The sequence below is a fragment of the Choloepus didactylus genome, chromosome 11 (assembly GCF_015220235.1).
Source record: "Choloepus didactylus isolate mChoDid1 chromosome 11, mChoDid1.pri, whole genome shotgun sequence".
Classification (NCBI taxonomy): Eukaryota; Metazoa; Chordata; class Mammalia; order Pilosa; family Megalonychidae; genus Choloepus; species Choloepus didactylus.
Window position 1 is genome coordinate 19,839,961 of NC_051317.1, and position 25,644 is coordinate 19,865,604.

Genomic DNA, 25,644 nt, shown 5'->3' on the forward strand with positions numbered 1-25,644 from the left:
GTCCTGGATATCTGTGATCTATCTATGCCTTTCCTTCTCTGGCACAGGCACCTTCATAATAAGATTAGAACAGCAAGGATGTCATTTCTTTGGGTTGGGGCAGTGAGTCAGGTGCTGTCTGCAGTCTTTGACTTGAATCCCACAAATGCTTCTTGCCACTGTTGGTCCTGCTGGGTGGGGCTGGGAGAGGGATTGGCAGAGATGGCTCTTGATGCCTCTGCCAGAGAGGCAGGGGGCAAGGGGCAGTGTGGGCTCCAGCAGAATGCCAGCCAGAAAGAAAGGAGCAAGTAGTAAGACAGAGGAGAAAAGAGCAAATGAATAGCACCTGCAGGTGGACTGATCATGCTCTCTGGGGGCAGGGTGTGCCAAGTTAAAAGGAAATGGCACTGCCAACACCTGTCTCAGGGTTCATGGGAGGAAGAGCTTCTGCTGACTTAGCCATTTAATGACTTGCTTGTCTGCATCAAGGAGAAAGGTGGAGCCACATGTAGGGAATTTGAAAGCACCATCCCGAGATCAAGTTTTCATCCATGATCAATCTATTATTTTGAGTACTGAACATGTGCTGGGTTCTGTGACAGAGAGGAGTGGGAAAGTTTCTCAGGCTGTAGTTACAAGTCCTGGGTTGGCTTTGGGCAACAAAATCCCTCTGAGCCTCTGTTTCCTCACCTGTAAAATGGGGATACTAGTGCCTGGTCTGTGCAACTCAGAGTTATTGTGAGTCCAGAATGGGGTCATGTATTTGGAAAACATTTTGCAAATTGGTCCTGCAGCAACCCTTTCATTAATGGAGATGGGAAAAAAGAGAGGGTGATAAATAAACGATTTTCATCTGTAAATCATCACCTATGAAAAATGGATCAGAAGCTAGTTTACCAGGTCACCATTCTGGGTTAAGTAAAATGAACTGGATACCTAGATTGGTGTTGCCAGGAGCAACCCCTTTCTGAGAAGTGACAGGGACTTTTTAAAAAAGTAAAAACAAAAGCAGGGGCTTTCTGAAAATACAAAACAAACAAGCGAAACAGAAGGTGCCTGCAAAAATTGCAGCTTAAGCAAAATTTGGAATAAGCTGGTTTCAGTTCAGCAGAGAGAACCTATTAAAAATAGAAAACTATGCTATAATAACCAATCTACAATCATTCTCTACTTTATAAGACCCTCCTTTGTAATAAAACTCATGTCAACCAATTATTTTAACTTTCCCTTTGAAAATCTCCAAACTGCTGTTATAAGCCTGTGTAACTTACTAACCATGTGAGACTTGAACTTTGATTTGAGATCTTCCCATTCAAACAGTTTCTCTTCCAGTAAACCCAATACTTTGATTATATTAGAGACTTTCTTAATGAAGAGTCAGCATTTATCTTTCTGTTAGTCAGGATAAAGGGAAGTCGGGAGCCAGGCAACCCTGCAGTCCAAACCTGGCTTCATCAACTGTGACTTTGGGCAAGTGGTTTAACCTCTGTGAGCATCACAGGCTAATGTGAGGATAATCCCTGCCTCAGACAGGTATTATGGGCATTAAAAGAGAGACTATACGTAATGCTGTTGGGCTCAGGGTCTGGCTTATAGAAATTCACATGTACCTCAGTGGTGCCCCAGCAGCTGAACAACCTGGCACTCTTCTGACCAGTATTCTTTAAGTATTGCTCACCATTGTTGAGAAGACAGGGGACATGCTCTTTGGGGAAAGGGCAGTACCATCTTGGTTTGCATGTCCCACAGAGAAATGCAGTGGGCTTCAGGGTTAACGCCTCAGAAGGCATTCATTGCAACCACATGCAAGGCTTCCTCTGAGGCATTCTGGGAGACAGACTTTGCCTGCCTCCTTAAATTTCTAGTGTTCGCACTAGACACACCTGTCCTGTCAGACCACTCTTCAGATTGTTTCCGTCTGCAAAAAATATTCATTTGCTTCTTTTCATTCTTTCATCGGTAGGGCCAGCCTTTGACCAAGTTTGTCCTCAGGTTGGCTGACACATTCTTTTACTTTCTTCCTCCACATAAGGGATAACATGCCACCAGCAGTTTTCAGAGGCTCTTGTGTGGCAGAGAGCAGAGAAGACCAGATTAAGATTAGTAGGTTAATTATCTAGTCCCAGCTCACCTACTTTTGCATATGGAACTTTGAGCAAGCCTCTTCACCTCCCCAAACCGCAGCTTTGCATATGGGAACGATAATCCCTATTTTGGCCACCATTCAGGAAATTGCTATGAATCCAGATAGACAATAGTTCTGAAAGAGCTTTCTCAACTGCAGAATTCTGTGGCAATGTGAAAGATTATTATTCCAGAGAAAGCACTATTTGAACTAAAAGAATCAAGTGTCATAAGTGGAATTTTATGTATGAGTCAATGGGTGGGAATAGATTTTCAGGAACTCCTGAAATCACTAAACTTTAGCTTGGCCTTGCTGGCCTGTGCATCAGTATGATTTGCTTCTATCATTTTTTCTCTTTATGTACATCCCATTTATCTATACAATCTCCCTCAGGTTCTCATGGAATTTATGCATTTAGTGTGTTTCCTTCCATCAAATGCAATGTTTAATTCAAAATTGATAGCCAACTGCAGGTGTCCAGTCTTTGTTGCAGAATAGAAATAAACATGAGCAACTAAAGTGCCTCTGCTTTGTGAAAGGATTCAGAGATAGAGGGGGAAAGTCAGGAGAGACCCTCTGCTAATACTCTTTTCCAAAGGATGAAGAAAACAAAATTTTATGGACAGAAAGGAACTCCTTTAAGACCTTTTTTACTACTTTCTTAACACAAAGTCTTTTTCAGAGAGCTTTTAATTATTTAGGAGTTAACACTCACAACCTCCCAGGAGACAGGTTAGCAGGAAACCATTCTTTTCCCTGACAGCAGAGGAGAAAACAGAGGCTGACAGAAGTCAGGATAGTGATATTAACTGTCTCAAGACATGCTACTAGGGTTGGACTAGAGAAGTTTGCATTTGATCAAACCAATTTGAAACCAGTTGCTAACCTTAGAAATATCTGTTTAGAGCTCAGCTACTGACTTTTTAAACATTAGTTATTATACGGTTCAAAGCTGGTCACTAACTGATGAATCAGGACTCCTTTGGTTGATAGAGACAAAATCTAACTCAAAGTAGCTTGGATGAAAGAGGTACCTGATTAGCTCGTGTCACTGGGAAGTCCAGGTGAGGGCTGGCCTCTGGAACAGCTGGGTCTGGGGACTCAAATGACATCCGGACTCTTCCTATCCATCATTTGTGTTGGCTTGGGTCAGGCTTTGCCCTCTCCTACTGCAGAAAGGCATTCTCTATATGATTCAAAAGACAGCCCTCAGATACATTTTGCTTGGTCTTAAAAAGTAAGGCCCACTTCTCATTCAAACTCTGGATCAGAAAAAATCCTGGGGGAGGTTTCTAATTGGCTCAACTTGTCATATGATCATGTCCAGGAAGGTTTCTAATTGGCTCAGCTTGTCATATGCTCATGTCCAGGAAGGTTTCTAATTGGCTCAACTTGTCATATGATCATGTCCAGCTCAATCATTGTGGCCAGGGCAAAAGGGGACTGACTAAGCCTGGGGGCTGGTGGGGGAGTGGGGAGGCAGGATACTGAGATTGTCAGCACAACCAGGACCTTGTAATTAGAGGGTGGCAGGAGCAGCTGCCCAAGGAAGGGGATGCCAGGCAGGCAAAAACCCCAGGAGTCTACTGCCAGTATTGTGCTGGTTTCTTTCAGATGGTTTTCCAATGGCTGAGAAGTTAGTTTCTATATAGTTACTAAATGGCTTCTCACCTGTCATTAATCTGATTACTCAATCAAATTCAATTAACAGCTTCTTTTTTTCTCTCCCTAAATGAGTTTGTGTATGAAGACAGGACCTCTAGTTTATGACATATTTCCTTGAAAGAACAATTGAAATGATATTTTTTTCTGATCATAGTTTCAAGGCAAGTTGGAGAAAAGGATAATGAACTATTTCATTTATATAAAATATGTGGATAATTAATTTTTAAATCATTTTTTCCCTTCTGAAACTGTTTTGATAACTGCTTAATCTCAAGGACTTCATAACTGTAAAACTGTGCATGTACCTTCCTTCAACATCCTCTAATTTTTTCATCTTGATTTCTTTGCTTACCTCCTTTGGGTACCCACCCTAACCTCAAGTGCCTCTTTTCTATTCCTATCAAAAGTTATTATCAAGAAAACACCTTGTAACAGGTATTTAAACCCAATTTAACGTTGCCAGACATTTTTTCTATCCAAGAACGTTTTCAAGGAGACTTTTCAAACTTTGTGGGAAAGGCTTACTATTTTAGGAATACAGTAAACATGAAGGGAATTTTGGTTGGGAAAATTTTATCATGTTCCCGAAGTCCTGCCATGTAGGCATTTGCCTTCTTTATTTAGATTTGAGACTACTCTTGCCTGTGGTTTTCACTTGCCTCTCTCCAAAACTCACCTTTCCCATATTATGGCCCAGTTTATCCAGAAACACTTAACTAGTTCTATGGGGTTAGGTACAAAGCCAGATATTGACTTTAAGGGTTGAGTGTAAGAAGACTGCTATGCAGTATGTAAAGTACCCTGATCTTTGAGCCAGCTGAGTTCTACCTAGTCTTAATTGTACCAGGAACTTATATGGGACCCTGGAAAAGTCACTTATCCTCTAGGGCCTCAAATTCACTTATTTATAAAATATGTTTGGGTAAAATAATGATTAGATCATCTCCAAGGTCCATTCTCCACTCTTATGAACTTTTTGAGTCTCTTTCATTTAAAACATTCATCAAGTGGAAATGCTGGCATCTCTTCCCAAGGATATTGTGAGCATTATAGCAGATAACATGTGTGAAATGCCCAGCACTGTGTAGATGCTTGGTGAATGGCAGGACTAATGGTTATTGCTATTAAAGAGTCTACCACAGAGTTCCAGTAACTTGGTGTTTAGCGACTGATTTTCTGTGCCGTTTCCTTTGTTGGTAATAGAAGCCTTACTGGGACAATAGTCCAAACATGTATATGTGGGATCCTTACATACATCCAAGGAGCTCCTGGCAAGTGATATATATACACACACACGGCTCTACTGTCAACATTTCCCACAGGCAAAAACCTACAGTCCTTTAGAAATCCAGAATGTCCTACTATAGCAAGGATGGCTAATATGTTGCAAAAGATGGCGCTTACTCATCTGTGGTCATGGTTTGTATTACCAACCCATCCTGGTTCCCTTTTATTGAGTATAGACTGGGCCCAGAATCCTTCTCATCACAGTGTCTTTGGTGCCATGGATGCCCCTTGGTGCCCTGGAAGTCATTAGCTCCTTCTCTAGTGGTTTCTTTGCATATTCAAGCAAGTGCCATCTGCAGGTGGCAGGTCTGCCTCCTTCAGGTAGTATCCATTGGGTGCTTTTTACTAGAAACTGTCATATGGAGAAATGGCTTCCTATGGTCTGGTCTGGTATGGGAATCCCTGTGTTATAAGGTATGATGGTTAAGTTCATGTGTCAACTTGGCTATGTTATGGTGTTCGGGTGTTTGGTTAAGCACGAACCTGCTTGATTTTGTGAGGGTATTTCTTAGATTGGATTTTTGCATTTATAATCTACTGATTGCTTTTATAATCAGCAAAGGCAATTGCTTTCATCAATGTGTGGGTTTCCTCATCCAATCAGTTGGAGGACTTAAAAACAAGAACTGAGGGTTTCAGAGATCAGAAGATGAATTTCTGCCTCAACTTCAGCATTGACTTCTGCTGGAAATTATAGCCATCCAGCTTCTCCAGGGAGAATTTGGACTAAGAACTTTAGCATCACCTTTATCAGAGTCTCCATCTTGCGGCCTGCCCTACAGAATTTGGACTTGTCATCCCCCATGGTTGTGTGAGCCAGTTCCTTGTAATAAATCTTCTGTTGGGTCTGTTATTCTGTTTCTCTGGAGAACTCTGACCAATACATCAGATTACTTGAATTCTAGGTGGTGAAAGTTTCCACCTCTGAGCCTCAGTTTTCTGGTAATCATGCCTCCCAGGGTTGCTGCCATGAGGATTGAATGAGAGGAGATGTGTACAGTGCTGGGCACACAGTAGGTGTTTAAGGTATATTAGTTCCTTGCTAAACTCAAGATCTGATATGTGAATGAATTTCTCTCCCAGCTCAAGTAAGTTCCAACAACTTTTTTTTTTCCTGATAATTTAAGTTTTTACCTCCTTGTGCCCAGGCCAGCCTTCTCTTTTGCTGCTCTCCTTGGCCATTGTGGTGCCAGCTACATTGGGTATGTGCCTGTTCCCAAACAGATGCTGCCCATTCCTGCCTCCATGCTTTTGCTTTTGTTTATCCTTCCTTGAATGCCTTTGGCAGTGTAATGCCTATATAGCCCTCAAAGCACCATGCACAGATGCCACCACATCCTTCCCTTATGTACCCAGGCAGCAATGACTTCTGCCTCCTTGGAATACCACTGGCATTTCAGCTCTATCTCTCCCATTCATCAATTCATTCAACAAATATTTATTGAGTTTCTATTATGGGCCAGGCATTGTGCTGGGGCAGACAAGGTCCCTGGTCTTGTGAATGTATATTCTAGACAGAGGGAGATGGAAAGTAAGCAATTAAAACAAGACATTATTAGGTAGTGATGAGTAATGTGGGAATAAGAGACATCAGGGCTAATTTAGATAGAATGGAGAGGGAAGGCCACTTTGGGGTGATGACGTTTTGAGCCAAGACGTGGGTGGTGAGAAGAAGCTAGACTTGTAAAGATCTGGGTGAAGAAGGTTTCAAGCACAGGAAATAGCAAGTGCAAGGGCCTTGAGGTGGGTCTAAACTTGGCATGTTTGAGGAATAGGAAAGAAGCTGTGGTGGTTGGAGAATCAAGGGGTAAGGGGTATGGAATGTCTTCCAGCCATCTAGCCAGAGCCCCCTTTATGCAGGCATTAGACACAAGACAATGAATGGTAGGCATGTGGAAGACTGGATCCAAACACTTTGCCTTGTTTCTCCATCTTGCACTTAGCACCTTTGATATTGTGTTATAACTACTGGGTTTATACATCTTACTTTTTCAATCGACCCTCAGAGGGATAGGACTATCATTTATTTGTCTCCTTATTCCCCATGTCATCCAACAAAATCCTGTGGGCCAGGGTGCTCATTACTTAGGCTTTTTAGAAGGGGGGGGGGGGTCTTTATTCCGGGATAAAAATGAAGTTTTCCAGCCTTTGGTTCTGGCTATAGAGGCACCTGGCAAAAGAAGGCAGTGAGACTGGGCAGAGGGTAACCTGCTTCTTTAGTGTACCCTGATATCTCCTGAGCCGCATGCTGTTAGCTTTGTCTGATTGCCTGCTCAAATACTCAGCCTTGGCTTCTCTGGTCTGGCTTGATTTATGCCATGGGCCACACTCTTTAGACTTCAGCTTATTTTCTTAAACTACTTATTGGTCTAAATTCACATAACTTTTCATCTTCTGTTGATTCACCTGATTTAGGATCCCTGCCACTTTCCTATTCAGCCTTGCCTTGCCATCATCCACATCCCAACATGCTCTTGGGATGCTATAATTATATAAGGCAGGGTTTCTCAGCCTCACTTCTATTGACATTTTGGGTTGGATAATTCTGTGTTGTGGAGGACTGTCCTATGCACTGTAAGGGTGTTTAGCAGCATCTCTGGCCTCTACCCACTAGATGCCAGTAGCGAACTCTCTCCCAGCTGTGATAGCCCCAAATGTCTTCAGACATTGCCAGATGTCCTCTGGGGTGCAAGGTTGCCCTTGGTTGAGGACCACTAATATAAGGTTATACCCAAGAGGGATCTTAGAGATCAGTTAGATTAACCTCCCTTCTCTCATTTGACAAATGAGAACACCGAGGCCCAGAGAAGGAAATGACTTGCCCAGGGTCACACAGCAAATTGGCAGTCTTCTTTTATGTTATCTCTCAGTCTGGTGCTTTTCCTTAGCATGGGGAAATCTCCATAGGAAGTGGTCAGGAAAGAGGAAAGGCAGTTACCACTAGAGAGAGACGGATTAGAATCTGGGCCAAGCTATTGGTTGGCTGATTACTCTGGGTTTCAAACCTCTCTGAGCTTCCATTTCCTCTTAGATAAAATGGGGGTGATAAACACCCACCCAGTAGGGTTGTTTAGAGGACTAAATGAGATGTATGTGAAGCCCTAGCATTCTACCTGGTATACAGCTAGTGCTGGGCAAATGCCTGTTCCTTCCTTCCTTGGGGTGCTGTAAAGGTGAGAAGCATAGTAGTTAGGAGGAGCTAGACCATCCACCATGGGCCTCAGAGCGCTGGGGAAGATGAGGCTGATGGGCAATGCCTGCCAGTGGACGAGGTTAAAAATTCACCTGGTGGAAGGTGGTGTCTGTAATGGAACTGCCAAGTCGTCTTCCAGTTTGGAAAATAACTGGTTGTGTTGAAGGCTGATTTGACAAAGTTGTTTGTATGTTTTTTCCTTTCCTGAGGAGGTTTCTCTTTGATGATTTTCTTATCTCTAATGTCCTGAGTCTCTCTCTTCCTCCTGCAGAATGTTCTTATTACAAACATGCCTGAAGGGTAAAAGAGCATTTAGAGATCAGGTTGGGGACTCTGTCTTTTCCTCCTGTTGTATCAGATGAATCTAATGGCATTTTCTGCCTTAGGACCATGGAGATTTGATATTCTGGGCTGTCTCTCCTACCCAAGGCTCTTACTCTTTGGAACTCCTGGCAGAATATAATGAGGTATTGTTAAGAGGTCAAATACCGAGTCATTTTCCATCTTTATCCCTGGCCTTCACAAGAAAGCCCCACAGGCATTCTTTAAACAAAGTGGAATGTGAGCAGAACAAAAGGAAGGGGAAAAGCAGACTGAACAGGTGGGCTGCTGTCAGGTAACCTGGACTCTGCAGGTGAGCTGGCCCCCCGCAAATACCCCTAATAGAATGCTTTGTAATTTTCAAAGAATTTATCAAAGTTTACTTTGATCCTCAGGACTGCCCATTTGTAGTGGTTCTCAACCCTCGTTGCACATTGTTAATCACCTGGGAGTTAAAAACAAAACAAAACAACAACAATAAAAAACAAAAATATGGCTGTGTGTCATCTCAAACTAAATTAGTTATCTTTGGTGTTGGGGCATGGGCATTGGTGATTTTTTAAAAAGTTCCCTAGGTGATTTTCATGTCTAGTCAGGGTCAAGAATCACTGCCTGTTTTGAGGTCAGATGTTCCATTTCTTTGGTGAGGAAAATGAGGCTCAGGGTGGTTAATTTTGTTGTACAAGTTTGCAAAGGTCAGAGCTGGAAGGAGAAGCCAGGTTTTGTGAACCCTAGACCAGTGGCCGTTCCACTATAGCACATTACTTCTTGACTACTGTGTGACCTTAGAGAGTAGCATCAAGAACGTCAGTTACCTTATCTGCAAAATGGGATAGGAGTGGATCCCCGCAGATATTCTGTCCTAGAGAGCACCTTAGCATTTGGCAAGGAAGGAATTTAACATCTTGTCTCTTAATTAGGATACATTAAATTGCTTTTTGACATTATTTCAGTGCAAGATATTCATGCCCATTTCTGCAGGGCTTTGCTGACTCCATTTTAGTAACTGTTAGGGTGTTTACTGATCAGATTTCCTGAATAAGGCTATAAAGGTGCAAGAAAAAGCATCAGCTGATCTTGACCTTTTTATTCCCTGCTCCCCCTCAATTTTGCACATACATGCATGATATTAATAGTCTTGTAAATTATAAGAATCTGGGGTGGAAAGAAAATCAGAGGGCTATGTATTTCAACTTTTACACCTGCAGCATCTCTTTGACAGGCTTGTCCCAACTCTGTGGACAGCCTAAATTCTACTATGGGGCCACTTTGACCATTAGAAACCCTTCTTTAGCTGAACCTAAATCCATTGCCTTCTAACCCCTAGAACTGGTCCTTGTCTTGCCCACACAGAAAAAGAAAGCTCCATTTTCCCCGTGACAGCCATGAGGATACTTCTCCAGGGGTGTTCAGTCCTGTCCCCTAGCCTAGATCTAGTTTTGCAATTTCACTTATTTTAAAGGCCCTAAAAGCAGGACCCTGCCTTTGTACAGCCCTGTCTGGATTAGTGATTTCTGCATGCTCTAAGACAAAAGGCTGACTTTCCCTAAGGTATGGCAGGGAAGCTTTAACCATTTTCCATTTAACCATTTTCACTACTTTGGCATGACAGGTAGGTAGAGAACAGCTCTCCTCTTCTTTTCCTGGCCACCACTCATCATGGCCTGGTTAACAGTGGGATGGGTAGCTAAGTGATGTAAAGTCTATGGATTCAGGTAGACCTGAGTTCAAATTCCGGCTCTGTCACACAATGATGAGCAAGTTACATAGCTTCCTTAAGTCTCAGACTCCTCATCCGTAAGGCCTTAGCAGACCATTATTGTGATATGTTAGGTATAAAATATGCTTAATATCATGAGTGTTCACTATGGGGTGAACTCTGTTATTGTGACCATCATTGGCCCTATCTGGACTATCTGATGGTGAGACCGCAGGGACCGGCTTTCTCCATGTGCCAGCTGGTGTTTAGAGAGTCTCCACTCAGAGGCACCCCAGGTGCTGCACTGAGGCAATCTGTGTTGGTGAGGGGATGACTGGAACATCACACAAGCCCGCTCGCTTCTATCCCTTCTCCCAACCCGACTCTACCAGGTGGTAGCTGCCTGAAATGCCGCTGTCAGAGTTTTGTTCACTTACTTTAGACCTCTGGCCTGTTACCATGCACAATTCCTTGGGAAAGAAAACACTTGAAGCTGTTGTTAATCATCAATATCTAAATGTCAACAAGTTTCAGATCCCTTACAGAAAGCTCATCTTGCTGGTGGGAAAGAACAGCTTTCAGGCAAGAATAAGGGTGATGCAATCTGAGGACCACACTTATCTACTTATAAGCTCTGTCTAGATTTGGTTCTGGCTATGGCTCTGTCCACAACTGGATTCCAGTATGGGGATGACTGAGAGACATTCCCTGTGTACCATTCAATTCCCCAGATATACTGTGACAGCTGGAAGTCAGATGCTGCTGTCTACATAATTGGAATTGTGGCCCTTGAAAACCAAATACCACTGTCTATTTTTATTACCTGATTTGGATGAATCACTCACAGTGATCTAGGTCGGCTGAAATGGCTTGTTTGAGGGCTGTTTGTGAGTCACACACAGTGACCACCATTAAAAACCTACTGGACTCAGGCTCAGCAACAAGGAATGGCATAGTCTCTAGAGCCCTAGCTTCAGAAATGACACAAACATGGAATGGACAAATATGAAAAGTAGATAATGGATCCACAGTGATTTAATTCTCGGTGATATTTTCATTTTATGCAAATACCAAAAAGAAAAAAAAAACTGGCTATTTGAAAGAAAAACAGGAACCAAAAATATATTTAGTGTTTGATCAAGCAAAAATCCTTTCACACATCGCCAAGAGAGTTAAAACAAATATAGATGTTAAATAAAAGGCCCAGGTACCAAAGAGCAAAATTTAATGAAAGCCAGAACTATTAAGTATGGTTTCCTGTTGAGAAAAATGTCAGTCCCTTTCAGAGTTTTCCCATTGCTCTAGTTTTAAGAAAAGTGTTGTAAAAATACATAATACAAGTTAACTTTTTTTCTTGCTTTTGTTTTCTCCTTCACCTCTCCATTGAAGAAAAGCATTTTCCAGTGGAGTCTTGGACCCCACATAGCATAGGCCTTCATTTCCATGACAGATCTTCTCTCCCTATCCGATCATGTTACTGGTGGGCTCAGTGGCTGGAGAGACATCTTACCAGGCCGAAGGCAAAAGGTCTGGAGCATGTTGATGGTGGGGGTTTATTTCCAACTCTTCCAAAAGGCAGTCTCTCTAATGCTGGGTTATAGATTCTGCGGTGGTAGGCTAAGGGCTGAGAAAGTGTTGGTGTTGGCATGAGGGTGGGGGGTGGGAGGGACATCAGCTGGCATAGAGAAATTGACAATCCGTCTTGAAGGTCCTAGTCCATGTACCATGCCCACATTGATATGTGAGAAACTGAACAACACTTGAGTTGAGAGGGTGAAGAGTTTGATTTGGGGATGATGAAAGGAGAATGGGAGACACACAAAGATGGTGGGTTTCCACTGAGAGAATCCATGGACGAAGCCAATCATGCTCTACCTACCCTTAGGTAGGCTGCCAAATGTTTAGCTTGCCAATTACTAATGATAACCCCTAGCAGAGAAGACTGGTTGGAAGTAGAAGGCAAAGGAACAAGTCAGAGTGTGGTTATCAATAAAAGGTAGTGACACATGGCACAAACTGAATCATGCACGTAGGAGAGTGACTGCTGGAGAGCCAGAAGCCAATTGCGCCAAGAATGAGAGTTGGGATTGCCAAGAAAGCTGTGTGCCAGGGTCCCCACCCCTGCCAACCAAAGTTGCAGTCTGCCTGGGCTTCTCTCCATTAATCCTGTCCCACTTCTCCAATCTTGCTTTTGATCAGCTTTGTAGACATAATCTTGGGCATATTGATTCTGGTCTTTGGAATACAGTGTCCTCACTCTGTCCTAGCCAGGTCATCCTCCTTGGGCTAGAAGTTGGGGTCAGGGATCTGAAGGTCCCACAATGTCATTATTGACCTAATCCATCTCCCCATCCTCCTTCCAATAATTTAGCCTTGGGAATATTGCTTTCTAAAGATGATGGAATGTTTTCTTGCCACACGCTAAAACAACACTGTATATTGACATAAAAACCCCTGTTCTCTCAGTCAGCAAAACCCCAAGTTACAAATTAGGACAGGGCACACACACCATTGAAAGCTCTATTGCTTGTGGGCTCTGATGATGCTTCCTCTTCCAAAATTCTTCCATCATTTTCTTTTGCACTTAGCTTACACAGCATTTCCCCCCATGCCAGAGGCTCTGCAGAGAAAGAGAGTCTACTCCGCAGTGGGGTTGCCTGCTCCAGTGTCAAGCAAAAGTGAGCACTGGGTCTGTCAGTTGTTCCCAAGGCTCTACTTGTTCAGGAGGCCAACTGCCCTCCAGCCATCAGAGTGCCTTTTGACCTGCACATAGCAGAAGGACCTATTTCTCAGGGCTCGGGCTGACTCTGTGAAGAAGCATACCATTCCACCTGTGGCAAATGGAATGGCTCTTACACACGAAAGGAAGCTAAGAGCCTCCAGCTATAACTTCACGATCCTCCTCTGACTGCACATCTCCCTTGCACCCTGTGCCACCTTCCCTCTATGTTGCTTTTTGTAAATGTTCTCAACTAAATCAGTGCTTTAGGTAGTGCCCCATCTGGGGAAGGCAGCCCACTCTCCCAACAACATCTGTCTCCATCCATGGCTTGGGGCCAAGTAGTGGAGGGTAACTTGAAGAGCCCCCAAGGCAAAGTAATTTGAAGGTTGCTTTTTTCCTTTTGCTTGCTTGAAAGGTTGAACAACTCTTGCATCTCAAATCTGAAAACTGAAGAGGGATGAGTAGGGAGTTGGAAGTAAGAAAGAAGGGCCCTAACAGAACCTGCAAACCATGGGTATTAGTAAGAAAAAAAAATATTACACACACTAAGACACATTAACCAAATTAAAAGAAAACAGTAGTTTCCTCATTAGTGTTCCAATGACTCCATTTTCAGAAACCCAGATGCCATTAGACAGGGTTACTCTCCCCTTATTGCAGTACAAAGTGTTATTCATCATCCTCACTTAGCAAACGGAAAAGGGTGAAAGAACATCCAAAAAAAAAAAAAACAAAAAGGAAAAGGGGCAGCAAAATGGTTAATTCTTCAGGAAAATCTGTTGAATCGTCCTCCTTGTGGTTGTGGTTGGTGGTGGTTGTGTTTCATTTTGTTGTTGTTTTTGGCACTGAAGGGTTTGGGATGGGGCTGGGGGAGGCCGAGCCTGCTCCCCAAGGGAACTCCGTCTGCTCCAGTTACAATCCCGTAGCTCCTAAGGGTATCCCTGAACTGTGGCTCATGCAGGGAATCGATTGCATGGACTTGGGGAAGTCGTGGGTGACCACCCGGCCGTTCTCTCCACTGCCACCACCGCTGGCTCCTGCCCCACTGTTTCGAGGGAGGGTCGATGTCCGTATGGCTTCATTGATGGATTGCTGTGGGATCAAACAGAAACCCTTTTCAGGAGGACCGGGGGTTCTTCCCCCGGTCCTTGGCAATGATTGGCAAAAAGAATGAGTCAATGTTGGATTTTAAATGTCACCCCAATTCTCCTCCCTTAAAGTATAATGCTAATTTTGATGTCCCATGGGCATATAGAACTGTTGCATGACTCTGGACAAGTTTGATCCCCTTGCCCAGATCTGAGCCAGAGAAGACCTCAGGCCCTCTCTGTTTAATGGGGTGAGCTTGTCTGGGTGATCTCTAAAATCCTTTCTGTTTCTTACATTCTGTGATTCCTAAAGGTGGAATATTCCCATGGTATTTTTTGATGATAATAAATGTAGCGACATTGCCAAGTGGAAAAGCTCCTGTGAATGGGGTTCAGGAAACTTGGGATCTAGTTCTGGTTCTGACATAAATTAGTTGTGTGATCCTGAGCAATATCTCCTTGGCTTTTCAGACCTTCCTTAATCTCAATGTCTATAAAATATGTTTATCTATGTACCTACAGAGTTTTATGAGCAAGAATGTTGTTATTGAGTGAAAAATACTTTGAAATGTTAAATAGAATTGAAGGTATGTTATTGTTGGGTTAAAATTAAGAACTACCTCTGATTTACTTCAGGAAAAATGCTATCCTATCTCTAGCAGCATGTGTTAAGGGAATGTAGAACTTGTTTAAATAATATAATATGCGAAATTTAATTGGAAAGGGGCATGTGGTAAAGAAAATGAGGATGCATTCCAAAGATCATTATCTGTGTGTCAACTGCTTTCATCAGCACATATAACCTGCCCTTCTAGACTGATGTATTGCATCAGTGTTTCAAAGCTTTTGGTTTCTAGAATATTGGAATTTTAGAGCTGAAAAGGACTCCAATGATCACCCCAGGATCAAATGAGTTAACTGAAATTCCAAGACCACAAGCTTGGATCAGAACCGTATCCTATTAGACAAGCAGAAGAGTTCCTTTGGAGAAAGAAACTTCATGACACAAAATCCAAACGCTTATCTCTTCCTGCCCACCGCTAACTTCCCATTAAGAGATACTCAGAATTCTTGAGGTGGGATTTGGTATGATCAACCCAAGGAAATAATTTCTTGGTGAGAATCAACATAGGGAGAAGAATTATCTTTGGGTAGGGAGGTTGCTTTCTCTAAGACCAACCCTCCCCATCCTTCAAGACTTATTCTATTTTTGCCTCCTTCTCAAAGCCTCTCTAGACTACACCAGCCTACTTCAAGTGCTGGTCCCCCCTCACCCTGGTATTCCTAATATATTATACCTTCTTTTCTAATGGTTCTGCTTCAGGTTTGTAAGTCTCATCTTCTTTAAGAGAGCTAACTATCTGGAGGAAGGAAAGGGCATCTCTTCTCACTTCTCAGATAATTCCTAGCACATCTGACATGCAGTTAAATGCTTAATAGATATTCTTGAATTTGATCTAAGAAAAATCAACCATCTAGAATCCTTCTCAAAAAGTCTATGGCTTTCTCCCTTCCATACTGCCATGATTCTAGTGACTAGAGAAATTAGTCAACCCACTGTGGCTAGACAGATAGAAACAGGCAGCTTTCACTCAATTTTTGTTCTTTCTGCTGTACTATGCTGGGAAGATCCTCTTACTATTGGCAATGCTGACAATGTTTTTACATTTTCTTTGTTTTTAAAATCCATGATACAGACAGATTTGCCCCATATGATGTGCCACCTACTCTTGTTCTGTTTCTTCCTCAAACCCCCAGACTTGACTTATTTAAATTATCCCTTGGTTGTCCTTCCCTGGAGAGGAAGTGTGCGTTGGACTGCATTCTGCTAAATCAAAGGCCAGATAAACAGCACTGTGATGCTATATGGGGAAAATGTGAAAAGGAAAACATGAGGAATTAATGGTTACTTATTCTCACCTAAAAAAAAAGGTTGACAAGAAAATAACTTTTTTTTTTTTTAGTTGGAAGTATGAAACTTTCTTTAGCTTGGCATGTCTATCCTCTAAGATTTTGCTCTTCCACATTCCTTTAATGACAAAATAAAGTTTAAAGTTCACAGAGAGCACCCTGGGCTTTGCTTCTCAAAAGGTCTCACACATTTCCGTAATATTCCATTGAAGTTGGTGGTACTTGATGAATTTATCTTAGAGGAGAAGATGGTGGCACAGCCAACATTGGCACTTTCCAACATCTAAGGTAATTTAGCCAGGCATGCAGCTGAAATCCTCCAAGGCCACATCATTGAATTGGTTTTCAGGGAAGCTGAGGGCTTTTCAGAGGTCAATTATTCCATTCCCCTATCAGTACTGCCTGCCTATCTGAGATTCCATTTGTGGAATCTCAGAAGAAGAGATGAATGGAGTCTAAAGTTTGCAGTGGAAAGCAATGCTAATCGTCAACTAGACCCAAGTTCTCAAACTTGGCCTCGCATTGGAATCACCTGGGGAGTTTTGGCAAGGGAACTACTGATGCCTGAGTCCTACCCTCCAAGATGCCGATTTAATTGGCACGGGCGTGGCCTGGACATCTAGAGTTTTAAAAACTCCCCAGGCGATTGTAATATGCAAGCAAGGCTGAAATACACTGATCTAGTTTCTCCCATTCACTTGACAGAGAAATTGAGGACTTAAAGCCAGCTTGCTTAGGGTTACAGTTACATGTAACCTAGTGACAGAGGGGACATTCTAAATTTTATTCTTCTACTCCCTGTAGCTAAGCTGGTATAAGCTGATGTCATTCCTCCCCTTGCCTTTGGGAAGGTAGTTTTCTATTGTCCATCCCTGATGTACCAGCCATTCTTACAGTTTATCCTTTCTTCTTTGTTGTTGTTTTAGAAACTGACATTCAGGGAGAAAAGGGTAACTAAAAACACCACCCAACTTCCCCTACATAAGCTCTTCTGAGACTCGTTTCTCCACCAGTGATTACATCCTACCTTCTCAGCCTCTTGTCTTTTTGGGAAAAGTCAACCCAGCCTCTGCACATCACAGAGCATCCTAATAAAGGCTCACACCTGAGTAATGACCTCATTTCCCCCCCCCCCACCCCGCCCCCACCATATGTGTGTGAAGCAGGGCAACCACCTGCCGTGGAGGATGCTCCCCCTCTGTTATCAAGTCTCTCAGCTGCTCATTAATTCCAGGAAAATGTGCTAGGCCTCAATTGCTGTTGCTTAAATACACCCCGTGTTAGCACAGACACATACAATTATGAAAGGTCACCAGCTCTCCTGGGGATGGGGTAGCCTGTGGATTCTTTCCCTTTAGGAGCATCATGGTGAATAATAAAGATCCTGAAGAATGAAGACCTGGTTGTTCTTATTATCAGCTGAGGATTCAGGTTTTAGTCCATTTTCTCAAGCTGAGGGGAGGGGCAGGGGATGAGTCTTAGCCATATAGTAGCAAAAATATATAATCTATTTGCTTGATACTCAAAAGTTATGGGCTGCCTGAAGTCCCTCTCTGACCCTCCAACTCTCACATGCTACCCTTTTCCTTTAGTGTCTATGTGTCCTGATCTCCTAGTCTTCTTCCCATTTCTGGGCAAAAATTCCAGTTCTTGGGTCTATGGCCCTTGTGAATCTCTTCCTGGTGACTCTCTTCCCCTGGTCAATTCCTCCTCATGCTTCATGCCTGTTAAACATCACCGGCTCAGGGAAGCTACTCTGACCCTTCTAACCCCCACTCTCCAATCAGGACAGGTTCTCTGCTCTACACTTGACAGTACCAGGCATTTTTCTTCCTCATGCTCTTTGAACATGAAAATATTGCTTATTTTCTGACTTCCTCATCAAACTCTCAACTTCCTGAGAACATAAATTATGTGTTTTGTTCCTGACCATATCCCCAGTGCCAAGCAATGCCCAGCACACAATGCTGCTCAGCATGTCCTTGTAGAACAAATGCCTGCAGGGATCTTCCCTCTGTCCCTGTGATGCTTGCTGTCTGTCCTGCTCATCTGACATGCCAAAGAGGAAAGAGAATCAACAATTACAAACCATGCACAGCCTCTGCAACCACACCAGGAAGATCTAAAGACAAGGGTGGAAACTTGTTTGTCTTTGTGACCAGCACTATGGATGGGACTTGAAGGACACATAATAGGCGCTCAAAAATTCTGAGGTTAGGTCAGGAGAGAGAAATTCAGGAGAAGTGGCTTGGCTAGTACCAAGGGCACAGGCTTTGTGGAGGCCACGTTTGAGGTCTGACTCCTGTTCCTCTAGCTCCCAGCTTGTGTGACCTTGGACAGGCTACATAGCTTCTCTGAACCCCTAGTTCTTCATCTGTAGGACAGCAAGAACAACACATGATGGGGTTCATGAAGATGTATATGAAGGTACTTGGAAGACAGGAGTTACTAAAAGAAATCTTTTCTTCTTCCTTTTCTTTCTTCTCTCTCTCTGCTTGACCCTTCTTTCCTTTCTCTACCTCCACTTCCTCCCCTTTTCTCATCCATGTAAAGTGGGAAGAGCTTTTTGAACAGTGTCGAGAATAGAGGGCTGGCTCTGAACTAGGTTGGGGTTCGAGGCCTTAAGAGCCTTGTGACTGAGGGAAGAAACAAAGGGAAGGTTCTCGCCAAAGGCCTCTGTGTCACTCTCTTGTCACTGTCTGTGTGAGGCTGGGGGCTGCATTTCTGAAAAGAGATAATTGCCTTTAGAGAAGGCAAAGCACAGCACAATAAAGAGAACTGTAAAGCTGGAAAGTCTGAGAGGCAAGTGGATGCATTCCACTTGTCTCCTTTGGATAAGAGAGGAGGTGACGGAGCTTTGAAAATTGAGGGCTGGATTGATTAATAAAGACAGTGGCAGTATCATTTCTGCAGTTGGAAGATTAAAAATTCTATTAGGAGCCTCAGTGATTTGGGCAGAAGTCTTGCCAGCCAGTGGAATTAATTATAGAAGAGTGTGGTGGGAGACCTTGAGTTAATGATTCCAAGAGACCCTGGTGTTGGCATCTGAGAAATTTATCGTCTTTGTGGCAAAGGGAAGGCTGCAAATGTCTCGCAAAGGCTATATCATGACTCACTGGTCTCTTCCTTTGTTCTTGTCTTAACCTGAATATTGTAACTTTGGGGATGAAGGTCAACACTATCTCAGCTTTAACAGGATCCTGGTCTTTTGCCCCCCGCTACCATCATATGGCACTGGTCATGATTACTGGGGTTCATGGGTGTCCAGGAGAGGTTTCTTGCTTGGTGGGTGCCTGGTCTCATCAGATTTCATGAGCACAAACAGATGGGACCAAAGCCACCTTTGATGATGTTGCTTTCACTTCCCAGGCAGGGTGGTTTTGATGGTGGAATCTGCTTAACCTGAGAGCCATTCTCTTTTATGCTTCACCTCATCCTCCAAGAGATTTTTTCTCCTCTGGATACAATTCCACATAAATTTTGCTAATACTTACTTTATGTGTGTGGGAGGTCCAAAGAGAAATCAAGCACAGATTCTTACCTTAAGAAACTCATAATTTATATAGCTCAAAAGACCTAGCATGTGTAAGTGGGGGCAACAAAGGGAAAGTGTTAAGGAGGATGTGGCTGGCCCTAGTAATAATAATAATAACAACAATATATTATTCAATAATGAATTAATGATATAATAATTATTATACATGCCAGTTATCATTGTTATTATTATTTCAATTTTTACTATTGCCCAGGCATTCTGCCCAGCCCTTTATAGGCATCATCTCATATACTCCACGTGACAACTCTATGAGGTATGTGCTAGCAATGCCCCCATTTTACAGAAAGAGAAAATGAGGAACAGAGAGTTATTGCAACTTGTTCTAGGATGATACAGTTAATCTGTAGAGCAGGTGGGATTTACCACTGGGCAGCTGGGCTCCAGGACCTGTGCTCAGACCATTACACAGCACTGTCTCCCAGGGGAGCAGTGAGAGGGGGGCACCTCTGATCTGTGTGGGGCCAATCCTGGGTCCCAGTTTGGGTCATAGCCCATGGGGAAGGTTTTTGGGGGATTGTAAATGGCAAAGAAAGCTTTATTTAGGTCCTAGGAGTCCTTGCTATGTCTCGCCAAACTCTTTGGAGGTCTGTACTAGGTTTGGGGTCTGAGGCCCCACTCTACTGTGCTTTGTCCTTGGTGCGTGTACACTTTCCAAGGGGACCAGAGGTGCGTGGGTGGTGGAGATAGTCAGGGTAGGATTGTGGTGTTCCACACCACCATGACTTAATTGTTCCTTGTTGTAATATCTTAGAGAATTTGCATGTTAAATGGGCCCTTTAGGACAGAAGATGAGGTGAGGTATCAGCCTGCATAAAGGCACATGGATGGGAGCCATGGGGAGGGTGGCTGGAGTCTGGAGCACGTGAGGAGAGCAGATGGCCTGGGAAGGGAAGGGAAGGTGGATCTATGACATGGAAATTCTGAATTCCAGGACAGAGGCACACATCCTCCAGCCCCGAGTACAGGACAATACAATTTCCAAACAGGGTAAGCAAATGTCTAGAGACTTCTCCGAGGGTGACCCTGGAAGTATGTGCATGAATGATGGGCAGAGGCAGGGAGGGGCTGGGTAGGGCGCTGTGTTCGCGGTCCAGCAGTGGGTTTGCCGGCCTTAGAAGCAATCATGTGTTGGAAAAGGGCTTCTCAGGACACATTCTAGGAGAGCGAATCCTGCCAGTGGTTAAGCCAAGGTAACAGTGCAGGCCACCATACCACCCCCTGGATATCCTCCAGGGTGACTGTGCATCCATCCTCTGCTCTCAGTTTGATTCCCACTTGTCCTGCTATCAAATCCAGCCTCTTCGCAGAGCCTTCTCTATTTTCTCCCTCCTACAGGCCTCCCTGTCTGTACCATAAGTTGCATCATTAAATAATTTTTCTGTTCCCATTTGTGTTAATGTTCAAAGGTGCTGAAGGTCACAGATTTCACCTTAGCCTCCGTGCCCCCCATGGTGTGGTTCCCATAATTTCTACCTCCATCAGTATTTTCTTATGGAGGCTAAATGATGACATATGAGGGACCTTGAACGTTATTTAATCTAAACTCCCTATGGATGTTGGAATCTATATCCTTTCCAAGAGTTATTCAACCTCTACTTGCATACTTCCAGTGATGGGGAGCTTTCTACCTACTGGGATTATACATCCCATCTTTGAGTAGATCTGTTCGAAAAGTAGATATCACTTGTGTTAGCATCTGTTCTCCATCACTTGTAGTCATTACTAGTATATACTAGTTCTGTTGAAATCAGAGCTAGTCTGATTTCTTTCCTACCTGAAGACTCCTCCTATTTATATAGACTCTCTCACATCCTCCACAATTCTCCTCTTCTCTAGGTTTCATTAGCTATATTTCATGTGGTTTGCGGATCCTCCAAACTGCTCACCCTTCTCTGTGCATGCTCCTCTTTGCCAATGTCTGTCTTACCATGTGGTGGCTAAGAAAGGACCCAATTCACCAAGTATTAGCCAGATGAGCACAGAGCACAGGGTAGACATCCCCTTTTGTGTTTTGGGCGATACCCTTCTATTGATACATCCTCCCAGGCTTTACAGCTGTGTTGACTATCCACTCCAACCTGTAACATCTAAACTCTCACTGTCCCATCTCTGGCTGATGCAGTTGTTTTCTTGGATTTTACGTTTGTCTCTGACACATCCCACTGTCCTTTCTTCCTTTCTTCCTCTTGGCTGCCTCCCTCCCTATCACCTTCCCCCTAACTGCTTTCTGCCCCCTGCCCTGGGCTGACCTCAACCTTCTGTCACTCCCTCCATCTCTAGAAAGGGACCCCCAGCAAACCCAGCTACGTCACAGATTAGGTAAAAAGGCCTGGGAAGACGATGCCACCTTCATCCGCTTGGATTCACTACGGGATTTGTAGCAGAACTCGATTAAGGCAACCAGCATGGCTAGTCCGAGTCCTCCGATCAGGATGTAGAACACGCCCGCCACATTGCTGAGGCTCAGGGCGCTCGTCTTGTCCTAGGAAGGAGGAGGGAAAGGAGGGGAGGGAAAGAGGAAAGTGAGCAGAGAGGCCAACGACCATCCAAGCAACAACGTATTTACACACATACACTCAACCCCATCACCCTCTTTAACTTTCATAATCGTTGGAAAGGCTTTTTATACATTGCCCTAGTGTTAAAACATCCCCCAGGAAAAAAATGTATGTGACTATATGTACATGGATATATAATTTCTGAGCATCCCTGGTTATATTTAATTTATAATGACATTTCTCCCTCCCCAATGCCCTTTCTAGGGTGGGAGAGGCCATAAGAAATTCAGGGAAGCTTCTACCAAGACCTGCATCCTCATGCTTCCTCCACTCTTTCAGAAAGCCTTTTTCCTTCTTTTTATTCATCCGGTTCCCGTCCCCCTCCTCTCCGTTGCTCAGCAACGCACTGGGCTGGTTCATTGTTTATGTCTCCAAGCATTTGTCTGAGAGTTGGTACTTACAATGAACTTTCCCCTAGACATGCATTTGATCTCAATTTAATAAGACAGTTATTGTACGTATAATAAAGACCAACTGATATATACCTTTAACTTTTACTGCTCGGAGTCCCAATTTAGGGGGAAAAAAAACCTAGGGGGCCTGAAATAGTAAAAAGGCACTGAGACAGAAAAATGGCTCTGTTAAACCCTAAAAATTTTGCTTAATTGGTGTCATTTTTCTATTGGAGGTGCTTGCTAAAAAACACCGGGGGCAGACTGAGGTGGCTGGATTTAGAAATCTCTGTAGCCTGCAGTAAAAGATCTTGCACTGGCTTGGATGAGCAGGGACACAGAGAAGAGTGCTTAATTCCTAGGGGCTTGGGGACAAGTATCCCTACCCAAAAGGAGGTGGACAGAGCTCCCTGTGGGGCCTGAGGAAGGTCATCAGTCTTTTGAGACCAGCCCTGTGTCTCATCACCTCCAGTGGGGTTAAAAGTGCTGAGGGACAACAACCCTTTATCAAGTGGTGAGAACAAACAAAACTGGTGGTAATGACTTAGGCAGATGGGAGTCTGCTCAGTCACAGTCTTGATGCAGATGAACAAACATCTCCACCTCTTGGAAGAATACTCATCCTCAGATATCATGGTGGCCTTTAACACCTCTGTTTATATTGTTTGCTCAGGTACGAAAAGTGAGTTACAATGAAAGGCACGCCTCGTTTTGCAAGGTGCACACCATGGTTGGCTGCTTGGTGGCACTGGATGGGAGAGGGCTGTCACACCTCTCCGTGTGTTCCTTTTCAGGTGGGAACGTGGGCTAGCTTCTTGAGGGGTGGGGGACTGTGTTGCTCTAGGGACACCTCTGGCAGTTGCCAATTAGTCTCTTATAGTCCAGTTGAGTCATCTCTGCCCTAGTTCTACTGGGTGCATTGTACAGGATTCAGCAGGGCTGGGCTTGGGGACTGCAGCTGGCAAGTGCCAGCACACCTGCCCCTCCCCTGGAGCAGTCTTGGCTGGCAGAACTATAGGATTATCTAAAGCACACCCCCTTGGTAGCTTCCTGTATCGCTAAAGCAGATGGCTCTTGAATATGGGTTACACTTGGCAAGGCATAGCCTGGCTTTGGAAGCAGTGGAAATGATTATTCACAGGGGCAGAATTTCTCCCGCTCTGTTATAACGGTCTGATAAGGGAAATGTGCAAAAATGGGTTCTGTGCTTGGCTCAAGAGTGGGCTGAACAAGTAAGTTCCCACTTGGTGTGATTTGCAGGACACTCAAAATACCTGCCTCTTTATTGTTCAAGGGGTCTGAAATTCTACCTTTGGAGAGTAATTCTTTAGAGTCCTTGGAGGACTTATGGGTATCAGAATTTTGTATAAAACTGTTCTGTGTGGAACAGGGATAGGGGTGGGGTGAGGAGGCATCTTAACATCTTATCAGCTCATGTTTTAGCAAGAAGTGTTAATACTGATGCTCAGAGGGAGTGGATGGGATCAAGCCTGAGGGAAGGTGGTAGACAAGAAGGATGGAGGGTAAGGAACGAGTCCTGCTGACTTCATAAGTGGATCAGCCTTTCACAGCTAAAGGGCATCTTGCCTCCTTCATCACCAAGGTTGTTTCCTTCCTCATGGTCTTTTCCCAGTTATTCTTGGTTGTAGATTGCCCACCATTCCTTTATCCTTGAAGGAATCTTTTTCTGTAACTATCTCCAACACACATCCAAGAGGGCATTTGTTTCTTTGGCTGTAGGGGGTGGAGTGTCCATTCTAGTATATCAGGGGAAGGAACTAGGGCCAGATCTTCATATGGGAATGGGGGCCATGTTCTACATAACTGCCAAAGGAAGAAGGTCCAGTGACTGAGCATCTGATGATGTCTGGAGGTGATGAGCCTCCTGCATGTCAGAAGGAGGTCTCTGGCCCATGGAGATGGCACTGAAGGCAGGGCATCCTATACAAAGAGGGCAGCCAGATGGTTTGGTGATTGCCATCTCTTGTAGAACACACAGCATCCCTCATCCTTCTTTATTCCAAGACAATTTGTAATAGCAGGGATGAGGAAAGATCTTTTGGATCAAGGGACACCTGGACCCTATTTCTACCCATATAAGAAAGCAAACTTAAACATAGCCCAACTATCTAAATTAGGCATAATTTGATCTAGTGTGGGATAAATGCCTGGTGTTGGTATCTTCTTAACCAAGATAGTTGAGGAGTTTATACTTAAGCCAAGGGCTTCTGATTTCCCTTATGTGTGCCATGAGCTTCTTGGTAGCACCATGCCCGGCTTTTTTGGTTCTTTTTAAGGAGGCCCAAGGCCAAAGTCCTCTGTTTAGTTGTTGCTACTGACTCTCTTTGAGGCACTCTGATGTGATATGATTGGGGCATGTGGGGCTGGGACAAAATCTTTTATTTGAGGGTCTGAGTTCTGATTCCTCCACTGACCCCAGTGTCTGTACAAGAGGGGCTTCCTCCGGGGCTTGTGTACAAACATCTATGATCTCCTTTCATGGGCAAGACACAAGCTTTCCAGCTACGACTAGCGAAAGGAGAGAGATGGAGTTTAAATCTTCCGAGCACACCTCAGGGAACTCCATTCTCCTCCCATCCCTCAGCAGCTGCACTCTCCAAAAGCCAGGCAGCTTGTTGGTGGGAGTGAAAAGTCACAACTTGTCTCCTGCCAGGAGGAGGGGAAGAGAGTGACAGTATGGAGAAGAGTGACAGGTGGAAAGAAAAAGAAAAATCCCAGCTTTCAGAACCATTGGGCTTGTTGCTATGGTGATGAGGCTCCCCTTCATCTGTTCCCCTTAACCTGTTGTCTCGATTTGCTACCTCCCTCGTGTGGCAGGGAGATTTTTTGTTCATATTTCTCCTTGCTCTGCCCACATACTGTGGGGCTGTCCCAGACTCTCTCTGTGTTTCTGAGTCAACGTCCCTTCCAAGAATACGAGGCTGACTCAAGTCTTCGTGAGGAGGTTTCAGCCAGGCCTGCAGCAAAAAGATCTGAAGCTTTCTTTATGGCAAATGTAGAAAGCTCGGGGGAGAATCCAAGGCTCTCGTCTCGAGGACCAGTCCCTCCCACTGGGACTGCGGCTGCCCATCATCCAAGGCCTGCTAAATTTGGGCCAAGCTTCAGATTTCAGGAACACTTGTTTTTC

The 25,644-nt window shown here is 44.0% G+C and overlaps 1 protein-coding gene across 2 annotated transcripts in view; it reads right to left on the bottom strand.

Moving 5' to 3' along the window:
- Positions 1-11,317: 11,317 nt before the first annotated feature.
- Positions 11,318-25,644, bottom strand: part of GRIA1 (glutamate ionotropic receptor AMPA type subunit 1) — a 344,465-nt gene continuing 330,138 nt past the window's right edge. Inside the window, exons 15-16 of one of the 2 annotated variants that reach the window (XM_037798914.1) lie at positions 21,894-22,028; positions 11,318-14,104 (exon numbers count right to left, since the gene is read on the bottom strand). In XM_037798914.1, the coding sequence (XP_037654842.1) occupies positions 13,904-14,104; positions 21,894-22,028 (336 nt within the window). In that variant the 3' untranslated portion in view covers positions 11,318-13,903. The remainder of the gene's footprint in view (positions 14,105-21,893; positions 22,029-25,644) is intronic. The other variant, XM_037798912.1, reaches the window with a different exon arrangement.